A 24,093-nucleotide genomic window follows, 5' to 3' on the forward strand; every position below is an offset into this window, starting at 1 on the left:
AAAACAAAAACGGGGGATAAAAATAATTTCACGAAAAAAAAATACCATAAATAAAACATAACCAATGCTGGAATAATTTTCAGAAGCTTATTATTGAAAGTAGAGTACATGGGATTATGAATATTGAAAATAATACCGGAAATATCATAATGAAGAAAACATATATGAATAGTTACTCAAACAAGTTCAGCTGCATGGATATGGTTTTTTAACCTCATACTTAGTAGTATTTAGGGGGTGGTGGTGAACTGTAAATGTAAGGAGTCTCGACGTGCTTCGGTGGTGGTGGTGACTTGTAGACATACGGTGGTGGGGGTGGGGACTTGTAGATGTAAGGAGTCTCAACGTGCTTGGGTGGTGGTGGAGACTTGTAGACGTACGGTGGTGGGGGTGGGGACTTATAGATGTAAGGGGTCTCGACGTGCTTCGGTGGTGGTGGAGACTTGTACACGTACGGTGGTGGGGGTGGAGACTTGTAGATGTAAGGAGTCTCGACGTGCTTCGGTGGTGGTGGGGACTTGTAGACATACGGTGGTGGGGGTGGAGACTTGTAGATGTAAGGAGTCTCGACGTGCTTGGGTGGTGGTGGAGACTTGTAGACGTACGGTGGTGGGGGTGGAGACTTGTAGATGTAAGGAGTCTCGACGTGCTTGGGTGGTGGTGGAGACTTGTAGACGTACGGTGGTGGGGGTGGGGACTTGTAGATGTAAGGAGTCTCGACGTGCTTTGGTGGTGGTGGAGACTTGTAGACGTACGGTGGTGGGGGTGGGGACTTGTAGATGTAAGGAGTCTCGACGTGCTTCGGTGGTGGTGGAGACTTGTAGACGTATGGTGGTGGGGGTGGGGACTTGTAGACGTAAGGTGGTGGGGGTGGAGACTTGTAGATGTAAGGAGTCTCAACGTGCTTGGGTGGTGGTGGAGACTTGTAGACGTACGGTGGTGGGGGTGGGGACTTGTAGATGTAAGGGGTCTCGACGTGCTTCGGTGGTGGTGGGGACTTGTAAACGTACGGTGGTGGAGGTGGAGACTTGTAGATGTAAGGAGTCTCAACGTGCTTGGGTGGTGGTGGAGACTTGTAGACGTACGGTGGTGGGGGTGGGGACTTGTAGATGTAAGGGGTCTCGACGTGCTTCGGTGGTGGTGGCGACTTGTACACGTACGGTGGTGGGGGTGGAGACTTGTAGATGTAAGGAGTCTCGACGTGCTTGGGTGGTGGTGGGGACTTGTAGACGTACGGTGGTGGGGGTGGGGACTTGTAGATGTAAGGAGTCTCGACGTGCTTCGGTGGTGGTGGAGACTTGTAGACGTACGGTGGTGGGGGTGGGGACTTGTAGATGTAAGGAGTCTCGACGTGCTTCGGTGGTGGTGGAGACTTGTAGACGTACGGTGGTGGGGGTGGAGACTTGTAGATGTAAGGAGTCTCGACGTGCTTCGGTGGTGGTGGGGACTTGTACACGTACGGTGGAGGGGGTGGGGACTTGTAGATGTAAGGAGTCTCGACGTGCTTCGGTGGTGGTGGCGACTTGTACACGTACGGTGGTGGGGGTGGGGACTTGTAGATGTAAGGAGTCTCGACGTGCTTGGGTGGTGGTGGCGACTTGTACACGTACGGTGGTGGGGGTGGGGACTTGTAGATGTAAGGAGACTCGACGTGCTTGGGTGGTGGTGGCGACTTGTACACGTACGGTGGTGGGGGTGGGGACTTGTAGATGTAAGGAGTCTCGACGTGCTTGGGTGGTGGTGGCGACTTGTACACGTACGGTGGTGGGGGCGGAGACTTGTAGATGTAAGGAGTCTCGACGTGCTTCGGTGGTGGTGGGGACTTGTAGACGTACGGTGGTGGGGGCGGAGACTTGTAGATGTAAGGAGTCTCGACGTGCTTGGGTGGTGGTGGAGACTTGTAAACGTACGGTGGTGGTGGTGGAGACTTGTAGACATACGGTGGTGGGGGTGGAGACTTGTAGATGTAAGGAGTCTCTACGTGCTTTGGTGGTGGTGGTGATTTATAGACGTACGGTGGTGGAGGTGGAGACTTGTACACGTAAGGAGTCTTGACGTATTTTGGTGGTGGTGGAGATTTGTACACGTAAGGAGTCTTCACGTATTTTGGTGGTGGAGGTGATTTGTAGTAGTATGGACGATGGACGTACTTCGGTGGAGGGGGAGATTTGTAGTAGTATGGGCGATGGACACGTTTTGGTGGTGGGGGTGATTTGTAGTAATATGGACGGTGCACGTACTTTGGTGGGGGTGGAGATTTGTAGTAATAAGGAGGATGGCTTACATGTTTAGGTGGCGGCGGTGGAGATTTGTAGTAATAAGGACGGTGAACGTATTTTGGTGGTGGTGGAGATTTGTACTGGTAAGGGTGTTTAACCACATGCTTTGGTGGTGGCGGAGGAGAAGAATAGACGTAGGGCGTGTAATAATCGGCAACCACATTTGTGGCCACAAGGCAAATTGCTAAAGCAAAGACTAACTGAGGCAGATGCCTCGGCAGTCCAAGGCGGATCATGTTTAGGTGATTTTTGTGTTGTGTTATTGAGTTGTGATATTGTCCTTGAATCGGGACTCTATATATAGTGATCTTTCGGACTTTGCTATTTGTTTTAATATGTTTGTTATTTCTTTAAATACAGGCTGGATTTGTCGTGTTACCAATATGCTTGATAGTAATGTCAACTTGTGCTTTGTCTTGGCTGTTGATGATTTAAAAGAATCATTGACTTAAATAGTTAATAAAATAAGCTTGTTATATATTGGTATCTTATATGCAGTGCTTTCCCACTAACTTCCTATATTCGTATTTTATTATTCAAGGCAGTGCAAGTTTATTTGTACGTTTTATTTTTTGGTTAGATATGATATTTTAATATATGTAAGTTTTTGACGTTTAAACAAACTTCATATGGTCCATTTTTCCATGTCGGGACGAGTCTACACACAATTTATATTATTGAGTCATAATTGCTTACTCAATGAAACGATGCGGTTTGATATTAGCTAGAGAAAAGGAAACAATTTAACAACCATAGATATTTAGACACGTAAATTCATGCATATATGTTGTCTCAGTAATATACAAAATACTCATGATGTTGAAACTGTAGGTAATGTATCAATTCATAAAATTATATCCCTTGTTATATAATATATCCACATCAAGAGAGTTAAAATGTTTCATTCACGCACCTAATATCGTTAATTGAATATTCGTATTCTATATTTTATATTGCTTGGAGCTTTGCAACTACTAGATAATCTGGGTAAGTTGATCAGTTTCGACCCAAATGAAAAAGGTTACGTGACAACTTAATCCTTCTGAAATTTTATTGGGAGCCCGAATCCTTTGCTTGATAGCTAAAGTAAAGTTTCAATTAATTTGTCATTGTTCGATAAACTTTTAATTAAACAAATTAAAATTATACAGACAGTTAAATGAGAAGTTGGAATCATAATCAAAAACCGTATTATGAAATGTGATATCGAAACTTTTATCCCAGAACCATCCGAGAAATGAAACGAAACTGGGATCCTCATTTAGTATCATATTTTTAAAGTTGTATTTTTTAATCGAAAATATAGGAATTTTAATTTTTTTTTAAATGCATTCATGATTAAAATAAAATGAAAAAATAAATATGGAAAATATGGGATTTTCTGTTACCATTTTTTATGGTTTCGGGAGTCCCATTTTCCCGCAAAATAGGGGGTTAGTCCAGGGGATCCCATTTTTCGGATTCCATATGATCAGCTTTATTTGCTGGTGAATTAAAAATTTCCTAATCCCTGAGAGAGAGAGAGAGAGAGAGAGAGAGAGAGAGAGATAGAGGTTTTTATTCATATTTAAAAATAATCCAATTGAAAAAAAACTAATAAAAAAAATTAATTCATTGCTACATCATTAAAAATGATTATTTTGTATAAAATACCGAAACATTGGATGTTTTGCAATTTTATTTGGCTTACATAGAATAACTTTTCCCCAAAAAAGTAAAAAATACACTACACATTCGAATTTTAAACGAAAAGAATAATTAGACTTTATTTAATTTTTAACATATATATATATATATATATATATTTTCTTGAACAATTATCCTCATTTACTTCTTTTTTTTTCAATTATTTCTAATGACAAATTGGTAAAAGAAAAAACAAGGTTTTCTTTGACTTTTAATGAAATAATACGACAACAAGGATATAAAAAAAAAAGTTGAAAACAAAAACGTTTGTTTGAAATTATTTTATATGATTTATTTGATCATTTATGTTTGTTGCACGGCTTATAACTGTAGGCTGGGTAGGAAGGGGCGGAGCCTTTTTTTTGCTCTGAAGGGGCGGAGCCTTAGGTTTAGGAGAGGTAGCCCCACATAAGAACCAGCAAATGTCTCACCTGAATTTTTAGAAATTGCAAATTTTATCTTAAAATTTTAGTATTTTTTATTCAAATTCATATAATTTTCAAATATGTCATTTTTTCACCTTAACTTAAATTTTTGACTCCGTCCCTAATTTTGGGAAAGACAAGTATCCACACTGATAAGTGAAATTCGTTCACACTTATCTATGGCTCTTAGATAAGAATCGGAACTTGTTCTTAGTGTTTTTGATGTTATTTTGTAGTTTTTTTTTTTTTTTTTATGTTTTCAGGATAAAGAGAGTGAGAGAAGGCTGTGGTGCGAAAACGGGCTGAATCGGAGCTAAATCGAGGAAGTTATGGCCTTTTGAAGTCAAGTCAACAAAAAGTCAACGACGGTCAACAAGAAGTCAACGTTTCAAGGTTGGCGCGCCACGCCTATTGTATGGCGCGCCGCTCCCTGATGCTTAAATTTTACACCGAGAGCTCGAGCAGACGACGCGCAAGAAAGGCGCGGCGCGCCTTCAGAATTTTCATGAGTGGCGCGGCGCGCCTGTTATGTGGCGCGCCGCGCCAGTTACTTTTTCAGTGTTTTTGGAGCTCGTCTTTTAAATCATTTTTGGCCCTTGGATCTCATCCAAGGGTCCATATTTGCTCCGAAAACCTCTCTTAAACTCTCATATACACTTGTTCAAGGAGGAGGGGGACAAGCTTTAGAATAGAACATTTTTTACTTTTGTTTTGAAAACTTGAGAAAGAAAGTGAGAGAGAGAAAGCTAGGGTTTGACACTCATTTTGTTCTTGAGCTTGGGGGTGAAGAAGAAGAGGGAGAAGTGACAACCTCCATCATCCTCATCACCTCCATTTGTTCATCCTTAACTCTATCTCTTTTATTTATTGTTCTTTATTTATTTACTCCACTTATTGCTTTGTTGAACATCTTTTAAGCTTTCAAGTATTCTATTTGAGTTTTTGTTGACTTCCTTTATCTATTGAGCATTGAGTATTGTGATTACTTTATTGTTTTATCTAAGTGGAATATTGAAGTAGTGCTTGAAGTTAATGAAAGCTTTATTTGGTTGTTGAGATTAGCATTCAATGTCTTGTTTCTTTAATGTTTTACTTCTTTTACTTATTTCAATTTTACTTTGTTTATTCTTAATCATGAGTAGCTAAGTAGATTTGGGGTGCGATGCAGTTGAGTAGTTGAGTTGGTTGGTCAAACATTTGGATTAGATTGGTGCTTCATGGTTGGGTTGAGAGTGAAATTCTATGGGTATGGGTGTGTGTTAGCGCTAACTAGAGTAGCTACCTAGTTAGTGAATCTTAGACAAGTTTAGACACCGAGAGGTAATAAACGAGTGAGCTCTTCCCATCCCATCTTTAACCTTCCTAGAGCTATAGAAAGACTAGGGGGTAGTTGTAGTTGATTGAAATTCCGGGCTAAATGCGGTTTTGTGTTTTAATAGAACTCAAACCGAGAGGTGTAAGTTCGACACATAGCTAGATTCCTAAAGACTCGAGAGAGATTAGTGAATGTTATAGGAGGGATTGAGACAAAGTTTTAACACTCTAAACCCGAGCTTAGAATCGTATCTTGACCGACCGACTCGATAAAATAACAAAATCGTGCCCCTTCCTTTTAACTTGTGTTTAAATATTGTTTTCACTTTTGTTTACATTTCATCTTGTTCTCAAAACAATAAAAAAACCCCCATTTTTTTATTTCCATAACTCGAAAAAGAAAGCTAGTGAGTTTGCTTCGGAAATAATCTAGAGTCTTTGCGGGATCGATATCCGTGCTTTTGCACTCTATTACTTGACGACACGTTCGCTTGCGTCATGTAGAACTTTTCTTTATTTAAGAAAATTCCCATCACACACCTGTCAATATGATTTCCCATGTCTCCTTAAATACTAACCTATTGTGTATTGCATTAATTGGAGAATTATTAAAACCTCCAAAACAGTTGCAAAACAAATTTGGGTAATTTATGTTCTCTTTAATGAATGGTGTAATCGAGCGAGTTTAGCTCAATAAAGCTAGTGTATATTCCTATATATACACCTCTCTACAAACAATATTTTGACTAATTATAATGATTGTGATCCTATATATTACCAAGCATAAGAAATATGGCTACATAATGACCTGGGATACAAGTATCCCGTCACTAAGTATCCCGTCACTAGACATACAGAAACATAAACAACGATAAGTTAGTTATAAAAAAGTTCATTCTTGAATTTAGAGTACACTAAATCATGAATATTAAAGGAAATAAGAGAAAACTCACAATAGAAACAACAGAACATACATAAAACATTATTTTAAAAAATGGAGCATCATAAATTTTTACGTATCATATGAAGCTTAAGCTGTGGTGGAGATTTGTAGAAATATAGCCGTGTGGATAGAAACTAGTAGATGTAAGGAGTTTCAACATGCTTAGAAGGTGGTGGTGACTTGTAGACGTATGGTGGCGGGGGTGGAGACTTGTAGATGTAAGGAGTCTCGACGTGCTTCGGTGGTGGTGGCGACTTGTAGACGTACGGTGGTGGGGGCGGGGACTTGTAGATGTAAGGAGTCTCGACGTGCTTCGGTGGTGGTGGGGACTTGTAGACGTACGGTGGTGGGGGTGGAGACTTGTAGATGTAAGGAGTTTCGACGTGCTTCGGTGGTGGTGGCGACTTGTACACGTACGGTGGTGGGGGTGGAGACTTGTAGATGTAAGGAGTCTCGACGTGCTTCGGTGGTGGTGGGGACTTGTACACGTACGGTGGTGGGGGTGGAGACTTGTAGATGTAAGGAGTCTCGACGTGCTTCGGTGGTGGTGGGGACTTGTACACGTACGGTGGTGGGGGTGGAGACTTGTAGATGTAAGGAGTCTCGACGTGCTTCGGTGGTGGTGGCGACTTGTACACGTACGGTGGTGGGGGTGGAGACTTGTAGATGTAAGGAGTCTCGACGTGCTTCGGTGGTGGTGGGGACTTGTACACGTACGGTGGTGGGGGTGGAGACTTGTAGATGTAAGGAGTCTCGACGTGCTTCGGTGGTGGTGGGGACTTGTACACGTACGGTGGTGGGGGTGGAGACTTGTAGATGTAAGGAGTCTCGACGTGCTTCGGTGGTGGTGGGGACTTGTACACGTACGGTGGTGGGGGTGGAGACTTGTAGATGTAAGGAGTCTCGACGTGCTTCGGTGGTGGTGGGGACTTGTACACGTACGGTGGTGGGGGTGGAGACTTGTAGATGTAAGGAGTCTCGACGTGCTTCGGTGGTGGTGGCGACTTGTACACGTACGGTGGTGGGGGTGGAGACTTGTAGATGTAAGGAGTCTCGACGTGCTTCGGTGGTGGTGGCGACTTGTACACGTACGGTGGTGGGGGTGGAGACTTGTAGATGTAAGGAGTCTCGACGTGCTTCGGTGGTGGTGGGGATTTGTACACGTACGGTGGTGGGGGTGGAGACTTGTAGATGTAAGGAGTCTCGACGTGCTTCGGTGGTGGTGGCGACTTGTACACGTACGGTGGTGGGGGTGGAGATTTGTAGATGTAAGGAGTCTCGACGTGCTTCGGTGGTGCTGGTGATTTGTAGTAATAGGGACGGTGAACTGGCTTCGGCAGAGGCAGTGATTTATGGTGGTATGGGTGGTTAATCATATGCTTAAGTGGTGGGGGAGGAGAAGAGTAGACATAAGGCGAGTAGTAATCGGCGACCACATTTGTGGCCACAAGGCAAAATGCCAAAGCAAAGACTAGTTGAGGCCAATGCCTCGGCTTCCCAAGGCTGATCATCGTTTGGTGATTTTATGATGTGAAAGTGAGTTATGATATTCTTGTTTGATTGGCCTTTATATATAGTGATCTCTTGGACTTTCCTATATATATGCTTACCCACAATTGTTAATTGTTTAATTGCTAGATTTATCGTGTTACCATTTACCAATATGCTTGGTACTTTGTAGTGATGTGAAGTTGAGAGTTGCTGTCTGTAAAAAAAAAAAAAAAAAAAAAAAAAAAGAAGCTTATTGTGTTATCGACGACTAAATTTTTTTTATTGACCTAAATAGTACTAAAATAAACATGTGTTATCTAACCGCACCATATTTATGTAGTAGTGCTTTCCCACTAAGTTCGTGTATATATAATTATATTTGTCACACCATGTTAAATTGTATTTTGTTTTTTTGGTTAGTTAAGATGTTTACTGTCAATAAATATGATTGGTTAATTATTAGAGGCATATATTATCCGCATTTATAAATATATTTCGCATATCCATATATTATACACACGGATAATTATATTCATAGCAGTGTTTTTATTTTATTTTTATATTATATGTCCATCTCAAGAAAGTTAGAATGTTCTATTCACGCACTTATAAATATTCATGTAGTTTATATTGCTGGGAGTTCTTTACTTTCCAACTACTAGGTAATCTGGGTAAGTTAACTAATGTCGGTGAAATAAACAATTGCTTTAAAGTTTTATTCTTTCCATTCGTTAGAAACTGAGCACCAATATGATTGCATCTCTGCTTGTTATTAAATAACTTTTGGAACCCAGTTGGAACGTACTCCTTTGAGATACTATTGGGTTTCTCTAAATTCACTGAAAATAGTGCTTCTTAATATCTAATGGTTTATTTTAACTGATATTGTATAAAAAAAAATGTTCAAAATTTTGAAACTTGGGAGGATATATAGTCATAAAATTAGTGATAAAAATGTCAAATGAAATTTAGTGTTTTTTTTTTATATTTTTTTTTTATTATATAATAAGTGATATTCAAGCTCAATTCTCGAAGTTATTTATTCCATTCGGTGTAGGATTTGCCGCATGATGTTAAAAAAAATACGTCTATTTTAATATTAGACACTTAAGACAATGAAAAATAACCTTTCTTTAATTCTAGTTTGCACGACGGAAGAAAACTTTTGTATAAATTAAGTTTGACTCTACGAGTAAAATCTTCCATTTGTAATTTTCCAGAATAAGACAACGGAAAAAAAATTATATAATGATTTTTTTTTCTATTGTATAATCTCCAAGTTGTACTAGTGGCGGGGCCCCTGCAAGAAGGGTCGGAGAAGAAGGACGAGCTCTGAAATTGTACTTTTTTTGGGGGGTAATTTAGCTAAATAGCAAATTTAAAGTATTCGATTTGTAAAATAGTCAAAGTGTGTCCAAAATTAGTGAAATATCTAAAAATGTGCAGTAATCAAGTTTCAAAAAAAAAAAAATTGACCTTATGATTATTTTTTTTTAAGTGATAAATTACTTAAAAATTTAATTTTCATGTCAAAAACAATTTGACAACGTAGTTTTGGTTACTTTTGCTGAAACTTTGGCTATTTTACTAATCAATTAATTTCAAGTGACTATTTTGTATAATTTTTTCTCCTTTTTCTTCTCTTGTAATATATCTCCATAATAACAATTCATTTTATTCATAGCGAAAACAAAGTAATTTATATACATTGTTGACATGCAAAAATGTTACAACAATTGTCATTGCGAAGAATACTAGGCTCCGAGCACATAAAGGTTCCAGATATGATTTTCTCTAAATATAGACGAATCTAGTAAAATAGAATATAATTGAGTGTGGTTTCTGATAGGTGAGTCTTATGGCGTGTACTTGTGTTCAGCCTCATTTCTTTGTTACTTTGCTTTCCTTTTATAGTGGTGAGTTTGAAGATCATGGAGTGATCAGGCCTATGTTGTGCTAGTTCCTTTATAAATTCTCCTTATTTCTTGGGAGTGGATGGTTATTTTGTATAACCGCTTAGAAGTTATTTTCACTAAGGTAATCGTTGAGCACGTATTCTCAACCTGTTATTATTTAATTATATGATGTGGCCACGTTTTTTTTAAATTTGACTAGTCTTTTGACCTAGTAGCTTATCTTCTCTTCGAAGTTCTGCTCGATAGGGTTAGTTCTTATCTTATGGTTGTTCCTTAAACTTAATTAATGAGCTTTCGGCCCTAATTGACTTGGGTTCAGTACTGAATTCTTACTGTTCTCGAAAGGTCCGAGCTCATGTTCGGAGTGTCCAAGTACGTGTTCGGACTGTGCTAATTAATTATATGAATAACATAAATGGAAATAAAATTTTACCTTAGTTAATATGAATGAAGCTTCGTATTGGAATAATTGCATGAATCATGGAGGGTTATATAGTTAATATAAAAATATTCCCGCGAATCGGGTTGGTTCGTAATTGAAGGCCACGACACAGCTCTAATCCAGAATATGGAGACTTCGTCATTATTCTGTGAATTGTGATACGGAAAATATATAGCTGTTAGACGTGTATTATATTATGGATATATTATTTAGTCAATGGCAGCCCAACATGAAAAGAGGAATAATTATTTGCCAATTTGGGAAACATGCAAAATAACGCGTTCAAGTTTTTAATAAGAAAATCATATCATCCTATCATTTAGCTATATATCTATATATTATATTATAGATACACCCAATTGTCACAATCGTCGTCTAGCATTACTGATTATATTATTATATAAATATATGTACGTTCAACTCTCGCTCCATGACATGCTCAGCATGAATACTATAGATAACATTAAAATAAGATGCAAGTAATGACTCTATTCATGAATCATACGATGGATACATTGTCGGATTTTTCAAAACACACGTCTTCTAATCATTGAGTTTATCAATAAAAATAATATGCACAAAACATCAAAACTGTCCAAGTAAAAATAAAAGGCTATAATAGCCTTTTTAATCTTAATTTATCTTTACCATAAATTTATGTCAACCTCAATCACAAAAAGTTTTGTAATTAATTTTACCGCATGTAAAATAACCGAGGAATTTACACATTATAGTTGAGGTTATTTACATTTTAATTTTAATAAATTTCACGGTGTGATAAATTGATCATTTTATTTATTTATTTAGCACGAATAGCCTCTAAATTTTGAAAGCATCTATAAGTTTTTTTTTCTTTTTTATATCTTATTTCCATTTTTTTTTTATAAAATCTCAAGAGTAGACCCTTGCCCTTATTAATATCTAAAAAAATGAGTACATGACAAAATCATAAGCAAAAGAATTCTTGAACGGAATTTTGTTGATTTGATGATTATAAGAAAGTGTACTACAAATTTTGTTGTTCAACTTAATATCGTTGATTTGGTGATTATTTGTTTCACGTGAACTTATTATTTTACCATAAACAAAAATTTAATGCTACCTGATAGATCGTAAGAAAATCAAGGAAAGCTTAACCCAAATCAACCTTGAGATTCAGAACATTTAGGGAGAACAAATATAAATAGGCTAAATAATTGAGATATTGGTTGGTTTTGAAAGGAGATCCTATTGTGTTTAAACCTTGACAAACTCAACAAATCCTCGACAAGTTAAAGCAGTATAATTTTTTCTTTATCTTTAAATTCAAATATCAACATTTAAAGACGCAACACACAATTTAGTACATATATGGTAGAAAATATTATAACTAATATAAACTTTCAAGGAAGAATCGAACGAGCAAAAAAAATGGAAGGCTCCTACATATATGTATTTGTGAAATTTTATGCTTTCGTTAAGACTACGGTTTGTTTATTTTTTATTTTATTTTTACTTTTTTAATATAAATTTTCTATGTAAAGAAACAAACTTGGATGTAACATTCTGAAACCATACCAATCATTTTAATACCTACTTTTCTAATTTAACTAATTCACATACTATATACAGGGAACGCAACATACACCACGTTCAGATGGAAACATAAATAAATAAATAAATAACTCAACTAGAACATTTTATTTTGAGACGTTTGGGTCAACGAAAAATTAAAATTTGGAAAACGTCGAATTGAAATTTCAATCATTATATAATATAAGACTAGAAATACCAGCCTGTTTAAAAGGATCACTATATAATGAGAAACCATCCCAACCCATCAACACAATGAACAATCATTTGTTAGAAAAATTGAATAGAAAACAAAAAGAATTTATGGGAGTCTTAGGAAAGCCGAGGCATTGGCCTCGACTCCTTTGTGCTTTGGCATTTTGCCTTGTAGCCACTAATGTGGCTGCTTATGACGACTACAAGCCTGATTTCTACGCTTCTCCAACCCCACCAAAACAAGTCGAACTTCCTTATGTAAACAAACCATTGCCTTCGCTATCATATGTCTACGAATCTCCACCACCACCACCGTACGTCTACAAGTCTCCACCACCACCGAAGCACGTCGAGACTCCTTACATCTACAAGTCCCCGCCCCCTCCACCGTACGTCTACAAGTCCCCACCACCACCGAAGCACGTCGAGACTCCTTACATCTACAAGTCCCCGCCCCCACCGCCGTACGTCTACAAGTCCCCACCACCGCCGAAGCACGTCGAGACTCCTTACATCTACAAGTCCCCGCCCCCACCACCGTACATCTACAAGTCCCCACCACCCCCGAAGCACGTCGAGACTCCTTACATCTACAAGTCCCCGCCCCCACCACCGTACGTCTACAAGTCCCCACCGCCCCCGAAGCACGTCGAGACTCCTTACATCTACAAGTCCCCGCACCCACCACCGTACGTCTACAAGTCCCCACCGCCCCCGAAGCACGTCGAGACTCCTTACATCTACAAGTCCCCGCCCCCACCACCGTACGTCTACAAGTCCCCACCGCCCCCGAAGCACGTCGAGACTCCTTACATCTACAAGTCCCCGCCCCCACCACCGTACGTCTACAAGTCCCCACCGCCCCCGAAGCACGTCGAGACTCCTTACATCTACAAGTCCCCGCCCCCACCACCGTACGTCTACAAGTCCCCACCGCCCCCGAAGCACGTCGAGACTCCTTACATCTACAAGTCCCCGCCCCCACCACCGTACGTCTACAAGTCCCCACCACCCCCGAAGCACATCGAGACTCCTTACATCTACAAGTCCCCGCCCCCACCACCGTACGTCTACAATTCTCCACCACCGCCAAAGCACATCGAGACTCCTTACATCTACAAGTCCCCGCCCCCACCGCCGTACGTCTACAAGTCCCCACCACCGCCGAAGCACGTCGAGACTCCTTACATCTACAAGTCCCCGCCCCCACCGCCGTACGTCTACAAGTCTCCACCACCGCCAAAGCACGTCGAGACTCCTTACATCTACAAGTCCCCGCCCCCACCGCCGTACGTCTACAAGTCTCCACCACCGCCGAAGCACGTCGAGACTCCTTACATCTACAAGTCCCCGCCCCCACCGCCGTACGTCTACAAGTCCCCACCACCGCCGAAGCACGTCGAGACTCCTTACATCTACAAGTCCCCGCCCCCACCACCGTACGTCTACAAGTCCCCACCGCCCCCGAAGCACGTCGAGACTCCTTACATCTACAAGTCCCCGCCCCCACCACCGTACGTCTACAAGTCCCCACCGCCCCCGAAGCACGTCGAGACTCCTTACATCTACAAGTCCCCGCCCCCACCACCGTACGTCTACAAGTCCCCACCGCCCCCGAAGCACGTCGAGACTCCTTACATCTACAAGTCCCCGCCCCCACCACCGTACGTCTACAAGTCCCCACCGCCCCCGAAGCACGTCGAGACTCCTTACATCTACAAGTCCCCGCCCCCACCACCGTACGTCTACAAGTCCCCACCGCCCCCGAAGCACGTCGAGACTCCTTACATCTACAAGTCCCCGCCCCCACCACCGTACGTCTACAAGTCCCCACCGCCCCCGAAGCACGTCGAGACTCCTTACATCTACAAGTCCCCGCCCCCACCACCGTACGTCTACAAGTCCCCACCGCCCCCGAAGCACGTCGAGACTCCTTACATCTACAAGTCCCCGCCCCCACCACCGTACGTCTACAAGTCCCCACCACCGCCGAAGCACATCGAGACTCCTTACATCTACAAGTCCCCGCCCCCACCACCGTACGTCTACAATTCTCCACCACCGCCAAAGCACATCGAGACTCCTTACATCTACAAAGCACCTCCACGTCCTAAACATGTTGAAACTCCGTATGTGGTCCAATCTCCACCTCCACCGGCATATGTCTACTAATAACTTTCGACCTCAAACATTTCCATTCTTCTTTTATCCACAAACCCCTGCCCTAGCCACCTAAATACGTCCAAGCTCTTCACATTCTCTAGATAATGAGTCTCTCCATCCACCACCATATACTAGCCGCCCTGCTGAATTTGTATGTTAATCACTTTTACTACCTTGCATGTTATTTAAGTGTTCCTCCAGCCATCTCATTTGAATGCTTTACTTCGCATGGATTGTCATGAGATGTTATATGTGCTTATTTATTAGTATTTTTTTTCCAATCTTTAATCATTTTTATTTGTATTTTTTGTGATTCCCTGCATTGTTTTCCTTCTATAACATATTCATTTTGTTGCAATTATGCAATTATAAAGAGTGAAATGCATTCAATATATATATATATAATTTTTATCTCTTATGTTGTTCTTTTTGTTGTGTTTTTTATTCTTATAAAAAAAGAAGAAATTTATTTTTTCACGTATCTAATATTTTCTGTTTTTTATATTAAGAGGATTTTAAATATTTCCCGCGAAATGGAGGAAAACGATTAAAAGCAACAATCCGCTTTTAATGTTGATACTAAACTGTTTTCACCATTACACGGGAGCGTCATTTCAGTGCAAAAAAAGTTTGACTTATAAGTGACGCTGAAGGTGATTAGCTTTTAAATATATCGCTTAGAAGCGACTGACATTTAGAAGCGAACCTTTAGAAGCGACTTTGTTGCTTCTAAAGTCACTTTTAAAAGTAAAATATAAGCGACATTTTTTACTTTAGAAGCGATACTATCCGTGAATTTCAACTCAGACTGTGGTGCTCCTTGTGGTGGATGTTAACAAGCGCACGACGTACTTTTTTGATCCCATGAATTCGAAAAGAGTGCCGTCTCATTTGAATTCGATAGTTGACTTGTAAGTATATGAACTTAAGTTTATGAATTTAAAATTAATAATTATGATAGTAGAATTTGATTTTGAAATATTGAATGGATTATTGGAAATGTTCGAACCTATATTGGTATGTTTAGGTTTGGATTTTGGTGTATTCGAACCTGTGCGGGAAATTTTGGTAATATTCGAATTTGTATATTAAAAAGAAATAAAAATACATTAAATGACGTGCATATAAAAATGCCTTTAAAACTTGTGAATTGCGAGAAAGACATGTGGATTCCACGTCGGATAGCTTTAAACCACGCTTCCATATAACCGTTTTCTAAACCTTTAGACCGTTCCTTGTAACCGCCTTCTAAACCTTCTGCCCTCAAATTTTACGTGTCTCCTACGTGCCATAGCTTTAGACTATGTTTTTTTAGACGCCGTCTAATAGTTTTAACGTTATGCGATACGACGTCACTGTTTTAAGCGCATTCTTTAGTTTTCCAAGGCGTTTATAAAGTTCCTTCTATCACTGTTGTTGTAGTAGTGGACCTCATCATCAAAATGATTTTGAGTATTAGTAACACTGGAAGAACTAACAACAGTAGACAGAAACATAATTGAGAATATGTAATTCTTTTTTCTTTGCCAAATTTTAACTAATTGTTTGTAGTTTGACTGAAATTTTAGCTGTATTAAGTATTAACCATCAAAGTCAGATTTTCAAACTGGTAATTAATTAGGTAAGTATGCAATATAAAAATCACGCAATACTTTTTAAAAAAATAAATAAATAAATAAAGTATTGCGAGATTTTTTTGGTAATGAGGTAAGTATACAATATAACAAAATACATAGTACTGGAATTTTTATTTATTTTTAGGTTAAAAAGCATTGCTAGATTATTTTTATTATAAAAAAAAAAAAAAAAAAAAAGTCTGATAAATTGCTCTTCTCAGGTCTATGCATAACCGAAATATTTGAGAAAAATATCTCCACTCCACGAATAATTTTTGCAAGTAATTAACATATATGTCAGAAGAAAAAAAATTAGGTAGAACGTGATTCACGCGAAAACTTTTTTTTTTTATTTGCTGCAGAACCTTTTATAAATCTTTCGTTTTGAAAGCAACTCGGCAGCGTACGTAGTCTCTATCTGAGACGTTTAGTGCATTTCGGTCTAAATTACAAAGAATACATTGTCAAAGTTCACATTGATCCTGTATTTATGGATAGAGTGAGAGAAGCTTTTGTCAAACACACAGGATTGGAAATTCCTGACATTATTTTTGCTATAAATACAAAACTTGTGGGACCGTGAATCATGCCTCTTGGAAACGACTCGCAGTTTCTAGTTATTGTCGAGCACACATATGATGACTTATCACTGTAATGGATATGCAATTATCATGTATCTAGCTGCTATATCAACTTATGTACTTTGGAATTAATTTATATATGTTTGACAAACAAAAATGCTTTGAAGACGTATAGAGCACAATGAATATTTAAAATTTAAGTAGGATTGTCCTTTAATATAATTACGAATCTAGTACAAGTGAAAAATCAATTAAAGGTATCAATGTGTGAAATTTGTAGCGTTAATATATAATATAGACAGTATTCATGGATTATCATATGGTTCTGTATATAGAAATAAAAATGGATTTTTATTTATTTATTTACAAAGTAGTCAATTTAAACTAAGTGTTTAGTAAAATAGTCAAAGTTTCATAAATTAGTGTATTTTAACAACTTATATTGTAAACATACTAATATACCATTAATGTTCGGGTGAACCCGTTTTTTCATAATTTCAAAATAATTAATTTAGGTGTCAAAAATTTAATCCTGCTCAGTCACAATGAGAAGGCAGCGACGTGTCAAGATATTTATCCTGCTTTTAAAAAATTTAATCCACTGTTCAATAACAAAAACATTCAAAACCGAAAACGAAAGAAGAAGAAGATGCATGTCAAAATATTTAATTATGCTTTCAAAAATTTTAATCCACTGTTCGAAAACAAAAACACTCAAAACTGAAAACGAAAAAGAAGAAAATGGTGATGGTGATGACCATCAAAACCCTGTCAGACGCGCCACTATTCTGGATCTCGATCAAGGAGGCTCAAATCCAAACTCAGACCCCGAGAGCCAACCCGGCCGTGCCTCGAACTCTGTCGTCGGTGGCGAAAAAGCTTCCGTCTCCTTCGAATTCTCGATCCAAACCTTCGTCGGATCAAAGAGGATGAAGATCGTTCAAAGTTTGGCTCAATCCTTTTGATTTAAAATATGAGTATTTTTGTGATTTTTTAAATTTTGAACTATTTTACCTCAATTTTGCAAAATTTAACTATTTTGCTAAGTCCAAAGTTTAAATGACTAGATAGTCGAATCACCCAACAAAAATAAACATTATCATTTTTACCCCATATCTCTATTCATCATTATGTACTTTTTACGCATCCATTTATTTCTTCAAGCACAATTTCGACAGGGATGGAACAAAACACTTTAGACTTTTTTCATGAAATTAATGCAGTACAATCGATAATACATATGGGTAATCACGAGACCCTTATTAAAAATAAAGGTACAATTGCAATAGGTATGAAAGTAAAACCATTAAAAGAAATTCTTAAAACCCACACACATGAAAACGACTTATTCAAGTATAAAAATCATATATTTTTATGGTAACCACGAATATAAAATACGCTTAATAGTGAGTGGGAGGCGGCGGCGATCGGTAGTAGTATGGAGGCGGAGATTCGTTGACATATGGCGGCGGTGGTGATGGAGACGGTGGTGGCGGAGACTTGTAGACGTAGGGAGGTGGTGGGGACTTCTTAGGAGGGGGAGGGGATTTGTATACATATGGGGGCGGTGGGGACGGGGAAGGTGGCGGTGGTGACTTGTAAACGTACGGAGGCGGTGGTGATTTTTTGGGAGGAGGTGGAGACTTGTAGATGTACGGTGGTGGCGGTGAAGGTGATGGTGGTGGTGGAGACTTGTAAACATAAGGAGGCGGTGGTGACTTCTTAGGAGGCGGCGGAGACTTGTAGACGTACGGAGGTGGTGGGGACGGAGAAGGTGGCGGGGGAGACTTGTAAACATATGGGGGCGGAGGTGACGGGGATGGTGGTGGTGGGGATTTGTAAACGTATGGTGGAGGAGGAGAGTGAACCGGCGGCGGTGGTGATTTGTATTGGTACGGAGGAGATCTGATGTATTTTGGTGGTGAAGGATAAACCACCTGTTTTGGTGGCGGTGGAGAAGAGTAGACGTAGGGTTTGTAATCGGCAGCCACAGCTGTGGCTACCAGGCAGATTGCCATGGCATAGTAAACTATCTGAGAGCTCACCATTTTCTGGCTAGCGCTCGGTTTCTTTAACTTGTGTTTGCTTAGATAGGTTCTAATGCTTTCAAGTGTGTTATGATTTGTGATTTGCATGGTCTTAGAGCCCTTTATATAGTGGTTCCCTGACTTACTGAAAAGGATGACGTCATTATTTAGTCAACAAAACAGGCTGGATACGTAATTATAAATTAGTATGGTTCAAAGAGCCCCTTATTTAATATTTTTGGTATTTAGCAAAATTTCAATGCTCACATCTCGAAATAATTGATAAGTGACATACACCCGCCTAACTTTTTCCCTTTATTTTCCTTCGACGTGATTTTGTGCATTCCCACCACTATATACGACGTGTATTCTCTTGAAATATAGCGGAGGATAATGTAAATAATGATAATTACAAAAAACAAAATGCTATGGGACTCCAATATTACGAGAGAGAACGAACATCGATGTATTTCTTATGATTACAATATATTTACAAGTATAGACTATTATAAGAAATATGATTAATTATGAGCTTTACTATGTTTTGTTACAGAGCCCATCTTACATTTGTTTCAGTCTTATGATGTCTATTAATATGTATCATTGTACGAATAACGCTGGCCGTATGTGCATAACTTGTTTTTAATTACATTCCCTAGGTAGACTTCAAAATTTAATGTGAGTTTCATTATTTGCATGCATGGTTTGTCCATAAATCATCAAAAATTGTGAAGAAGCAAATGGTGAAGTCAAGAGAGAGTAGGTTTGAAAATTAAAGAAGATGTATACATGAACGTACGACTACAAACTTGATTGAAGTGTGTTAGGTAAGCAATGCTCATATTTTTCTTTTGTATTTTTTGTTATTATTTGGCAGGTAGACATTGAAATAATAAAATATATATATATGAAGTCAAAGTCTATGATTGTAATTGTAGACATGGGACCACATAGTCTTAATTCTAGTTATTATTTTGAATATTATCAGAAGAACCATATATTACCACAAATAATATATGCTGGAAGTTGTATGGTTTTCTAATTATCTAAACAGCCGTAAGAAATTAATAGCTTTGTAAAATATCTGGTATTTCTGTAAATATATTAACAAAAAATTAGCTTAATAATCCACCGAAAGTCTAAGAATTTCTAGATAAGCCAACTTTTTGCAAATTTTTTATAAATAACTATCTCAACTTATTTACGGCACTCAAAAATACAAAAATACCCAAAAATATTCCCACCTATTTTGAGTTTTTTTTTTTGTCTTTTTGAGTGCCGTAAGTAAATTGAGGTGATTATTTACATAAAATTTACAAAAAATTGGCTATTATACAAAATGTTATAAGTCAAATGGCTATATAGCTAAAAGACCCATATATTAAAGTAGTTCATATACGATAAATTTCAAAATTTACATGTATTAAAAAATGAAGCTAATATTTGTATCTACAACATAAATATTGTCAAATGTTTTTTGGAAAAACGAAGAACGCAAAGATCATAATTGAAATAAAATAAATTCGTGAAATAAAATATTGATTGAATGCGACTAAGATATAATTGATAAAATGAGTTCATCACACATAATGAACAAAAAACATTGAGTGATAAATATTATGAATATAATTTGAAATTAAGATATTTTATTTACTGTCTAAATATTTATACAATATCAAACACTATGGAAAAACAAAGAATGCAAAGAAAAGAAAAAAAAATGGAAATGTGATGAAGAAATCATAACATGAATTCTCATACAATTTCAAGCACGATTTTTTCACATTGATTTAAAAAAAAAAGTGAAAAATATTAAAAAAAAAAAAAAAAAAAAAAACAACAACAACAAAAAAAAAAAACTAAAAAACTAAAAAAACAAAATCAAGTAACCGCGTCGGATTGCTTTAGACCACGCTTCCATATAACCGCTTTCTAAACCTTTAGACCGCGCTTCTTTATAACCGCCTTCTAAACCTTCTGTCCTCAAATCCTAAGTGTCTACTACGTGGCATAGGTTTAGACTACGTTTTTTTAGACGCCATCTAATAGTTTTAAAGTTATGCGATACGACGTCACTGTTTTATGCGCAGTCTTTAGTTCTTCAAAGCGTTTATAAAGCGCCTACTATCACTGTTTTTGTAGTAGTATTTTGAATATCAGTAACACTGGAAGAACTAACAACAGTAGACTCATCAGAAACATGATTGAGAATATGTAATTTTTTTTTTCTTTGCCAAATTTTAACTAATTGTTTGTAGTTTGACTGAATTTTTAGCTGTCTTAAGTATTAACCATCAAAGTCAAATTTTCAAACTGGTAATTAATTTGGTAAGTATGCAATATAAAAATCACGCAATACTTTTTTCAAAAAAATTAAATAAATAAAGTATTGCGAGATTTTTTTTGGTAATGAGGTAAGTATACAATATAACAAAATATATAGTACTGGAATTTTTATTTATTATTTGGTTAAAAAGCATTGCTAGATTATTATTATTATTAAAAAAAAAAAAAAAAAGTCTGATAAATTGCTCTTCTCAGGTCTATGCATAACCGAAATATTTGAGAAAAATATCTCCAACGAATAATTTTTGCAAGTAATTAACATATATTTCAGAAGAAATAAAAAAATTAGGTAGAACGTGAAAACTTTTTTTTATTTGCTGCAAAACCTTTTATATAAATCTTTCGTTTTGAAAGCAACTCGGCAGCGTACGTAGTCTCTATCTGAGACGCGTAGTGCATTACGGTCTAAATTACAAAGAATACATTGTCAAAGTTCACATTGATCCCGTATTTATGGATAGAGTGTGAGAAGCTTTCGTCAAACACATATGATCGGAAATTCCTGACATTATTTTTGCTATAAATACAAAACTTGTGGGACCGTGAATCATGTCTCTTGGAAATGACTCGCAGTTTCTAGTTATAGTCGAGCACACATATGATGACTTATCATTGTAATGGATATGCAACTATCGTGTATCTAGCTGCTATATCAACTTACGTACTTTGGAGTTAATTTATGGATAAATTACACTCGTACCCCTTGAACTTCTGACCATTTAACAACGTGATCCCTACTTTTATTTTTCTTACAGCGTCGTCCTTAAACTTTCATATTCTTACAAACTTAGTCCTTTCGTCAAATTTTTTCTATATTCCGTCTATTTTAACTTGTGTAATCGACATATTACAACTTGAATATTTAAAATTACCTATATATCATTTATTTAATTATATAATATTTAAAATTAATAAATTAAAATTAAAAAATTTCATTTTTCATTTTGTTTGTTGTCTTTTTTTAATACTTTTTTTTATACATTTCCATTATACTTTTTTTTCACGATAATAGAAAATTAATAATAAATAATAATTCATTTTTACAATTCATTTTTCTTAAAAATTCATATTTTACATAATTATTTTATTTTTATTTATTTTTTATATAATAAATAATAATATTAAATAATTATAAAATCAATATTTTTTGTCATTTTACAATTTTGTCCCTGTTTAAATAGTCACATGCCAATCACATGGGCAAAAATGGATGGATGCTATAAGAAAAATAGAAAATAAGGACCACGTTGTTAAATGGTCAAAAGTTCAAGGGGCATTTATGTAATTTATCCTTAATTTGTATATGACAATCAAAAATGCTTTGAAGACGTATAGAGCACAATGAATATTAAAAATTAAAGTAGGATTGTCCTTTAATATTATCATCAAGGATTGAAATCTCGCATCCCACGGCCATACCGCACCTCTAATTTTGGGGTATCTCGTCTCGTACCGTGGTATTCCGCAGTATTTGATGAACGTTCGGGGTATCTCGTACGTACCGTGTGGTAAACCGCATTCCGCGGGATATATCGTAAAAAAATGATATTCCGCGGGATATTTAAACAAGAAATACAATTTGAAAAAATACTTTTCAATTTTCATGCGTACATAGATAAAACATAAATTTAAACAAAAAAATTTCGCATAGAGTTTCATTCATAAGCATAGTTCATATATATACTAAAACTTAATAATTATTTTAAAAGGTATTACAAATTAATATATATATATATAATTAATATTAAGATCCAATAATAAAGTTAATAATATATTTAATATTAGATATATATGTATATTTGTTTTGTTTACCCATTAATATTTGTGTATAGCTTTTTGGCATATATATATATATATATATATATATATATATATATATATATTCGTGTATGGTTTGAGTTTGGCTGTAGAAAAATGTACACAATGATGTGAGCCAAAGTGGAATTGGAATAAAAAATTGTGAGATAAAAGCAATAACACTACACGCTGTAGAAAATACACTTGAATGTGTGATTATTTTGACATCATATCATTATCCAACGTCTTAAAACTTTTATCTCACACATTCACTTTGGTATGCAATTTGTATAGCAAAAAAAAGTCCCACATCATTTGTGTATACGAGTTATCTTAGTTTTGGCCATTATAAATAAAGAAGGGAACTTTATTCAATGTTAAAGATTCAAATTGTAAATAGGCCCGTTGAAATGAACGGCCCATATACAATTTAAACTTTTTTTAAACGTGTTTTATTTTTTGTCGCGAGAGGAAAGCGCGAGAATTTGCGAAATTTAACAAAGTTTGCGAGATATATTCATCTCCCTCTCGCGCGAGAATTTGCGGAATGTAACAAAGTTTGCGAGATATATTCATCTCCCTCTCTCGCGTCATTGCGAGAAACGAGATCTCGCGCAAGATTTAAATCATTGATTCAAATCATTGCTTGATGTATATATATAAGCTGTGATTTTATCTTATATTATTGCATGAATATTAAAAATTTTAGGATTGTCCTCTAATATAATTACGAATCTAGTACAAGAGAAAAACCAATTAAAGGTATCAATGTGTGAAATTTCTAGCTTTAATATATAATATAGACTCAGTATTCGTTGATAATCATATGGTTCTGCATATAGAAATAAAAATGGATTTTTTTGTTTGGTAAAAGTAATCCGTTTAAATGAAGTGTTTAGCAAAATAATCAAAGTTTCGTAAGTTAGTGCATTATAACCACTTATATTGTAAATATATTAAGATACTTTTAATGTTCGGGTGAACCTGTTTTTTCAAAATTTCCAAATAATTAATCTAGGTGTCAAAAATTTTAATCCAGGTCATCCACAGCGAGAAGGCAACGACGTGTCAAAATATTTGATCCTGCTTTCAAAAATTTTAATTTACTGTTTAATAACAAAAACACTCAAAACCGAAAACCGGAGAAGAAGAAGATGCGTGTCAAAATATTTAATCCTGCTTTCAAAAAACTTAATCCATTGTTCGATAACAAAAACACTCAAAACCGAAAACAGAAGAAGAAGAAGAAGAAGATAGCGGTTGTGATGATCGTCAAAACCCCGCCAGATGCGCAATCGTT

At 37.0% G+C, this 24,093-nt stretch overlaps 4 protein-coding genes across 4 annotated transcripts; 1 reads left to right on the forward strand and 3 right to left on the reverse strand.

The window, feature by feature from the left end:
- Nucleotides 1–17: 17 nt before the first annotated feature.
- LOC149382629 (uncharacterized) lies at nucleotides 18–2,544 on the reverse strand. Its single transcript, XM_089630650.1, has one exon. The coding sequence runs from the start codon at nucleotides 2,513–2,515 to the stop codon at nucleotides 221–223; it is 2,295 nt and encodes a 764-aa protein (XP_089486776.1). The 5' UTR covers nucleotides 2,516–2,544; the 3' UTR covers nucleotides 18–220.
- A 4,098-nt stretch (nucleotides 2,545–6,642) lies between these two features.
- Nucleotides 6,643–8,197, reverse strand: LOC149382630 (uncharacterized). The gene has a single exon (XM_089630654.1). It carries the CDS (start codon nucleotides 8,156–8,158, stop codon nucleotides 6,782–6,784), a length of 1,377 nt encoding a protein of 458 aa, XP_089486780.1. The 5' UTR covers nucleotides 8,159–8,197; the 3' UTR covers nucleotides 6,643–6,781.
- Nucleotides 8,198–12,347: 4,150 nt separating this feature from the next.
- Nucleotides 12,348–14,808, forward strand: LOC149382631 (uncharacterized). Its single transcript, XM_089630653.1, has one exon. The coding sequence runs from the start codon at nucleotides 12,372–12,374 to the stop codon at nucleotides 14,433–14,435; it is 2,064 nt and encodes a 687-aa protein (XP_089486779.1). The 5' UTR covers nucleotides 12,348–12,371; the 3' UTR covers nucleotides 14,436–14,808.
- Nucleotides 14,809–17,804: 2,996 nt separating this feature from the next.
- On the reverse strand, nucleotides 17,805–18,744 carry LOC149382632 (uncharacterized). The gene has a single exon (XM_089630656.1). It carries the CDS (start codon nucleotides 18,669–18,671, stop codon nucleotides 18,024–18,026), a length of 648 nt encoding a protein of 215 aa, XP_089486782.1. The 5' UTR covers nucleotides 18,672–18,744; the 3' UTR covers nucleotides 17,805–18,023.
- Between the last annotated feature and the right edge of the window lie 5,349 nt (nucleotides 18,745–24,093).

Source organism: Urtica dioica, chromosome 11, assembly GCF_054948205.1.
Source record: "Urtica dioica subsp. dioica isolate 48M chromosome 11, U.dioica_male_clone48M_v1_H2, whole genome shotgun sequence".
Lineage (NCBI taxonomy): Eukaryota > Viridiplantae > Streptophyta > Magnoliopsida > Rosales > Urticaceae > Urtica > Urtica dioica.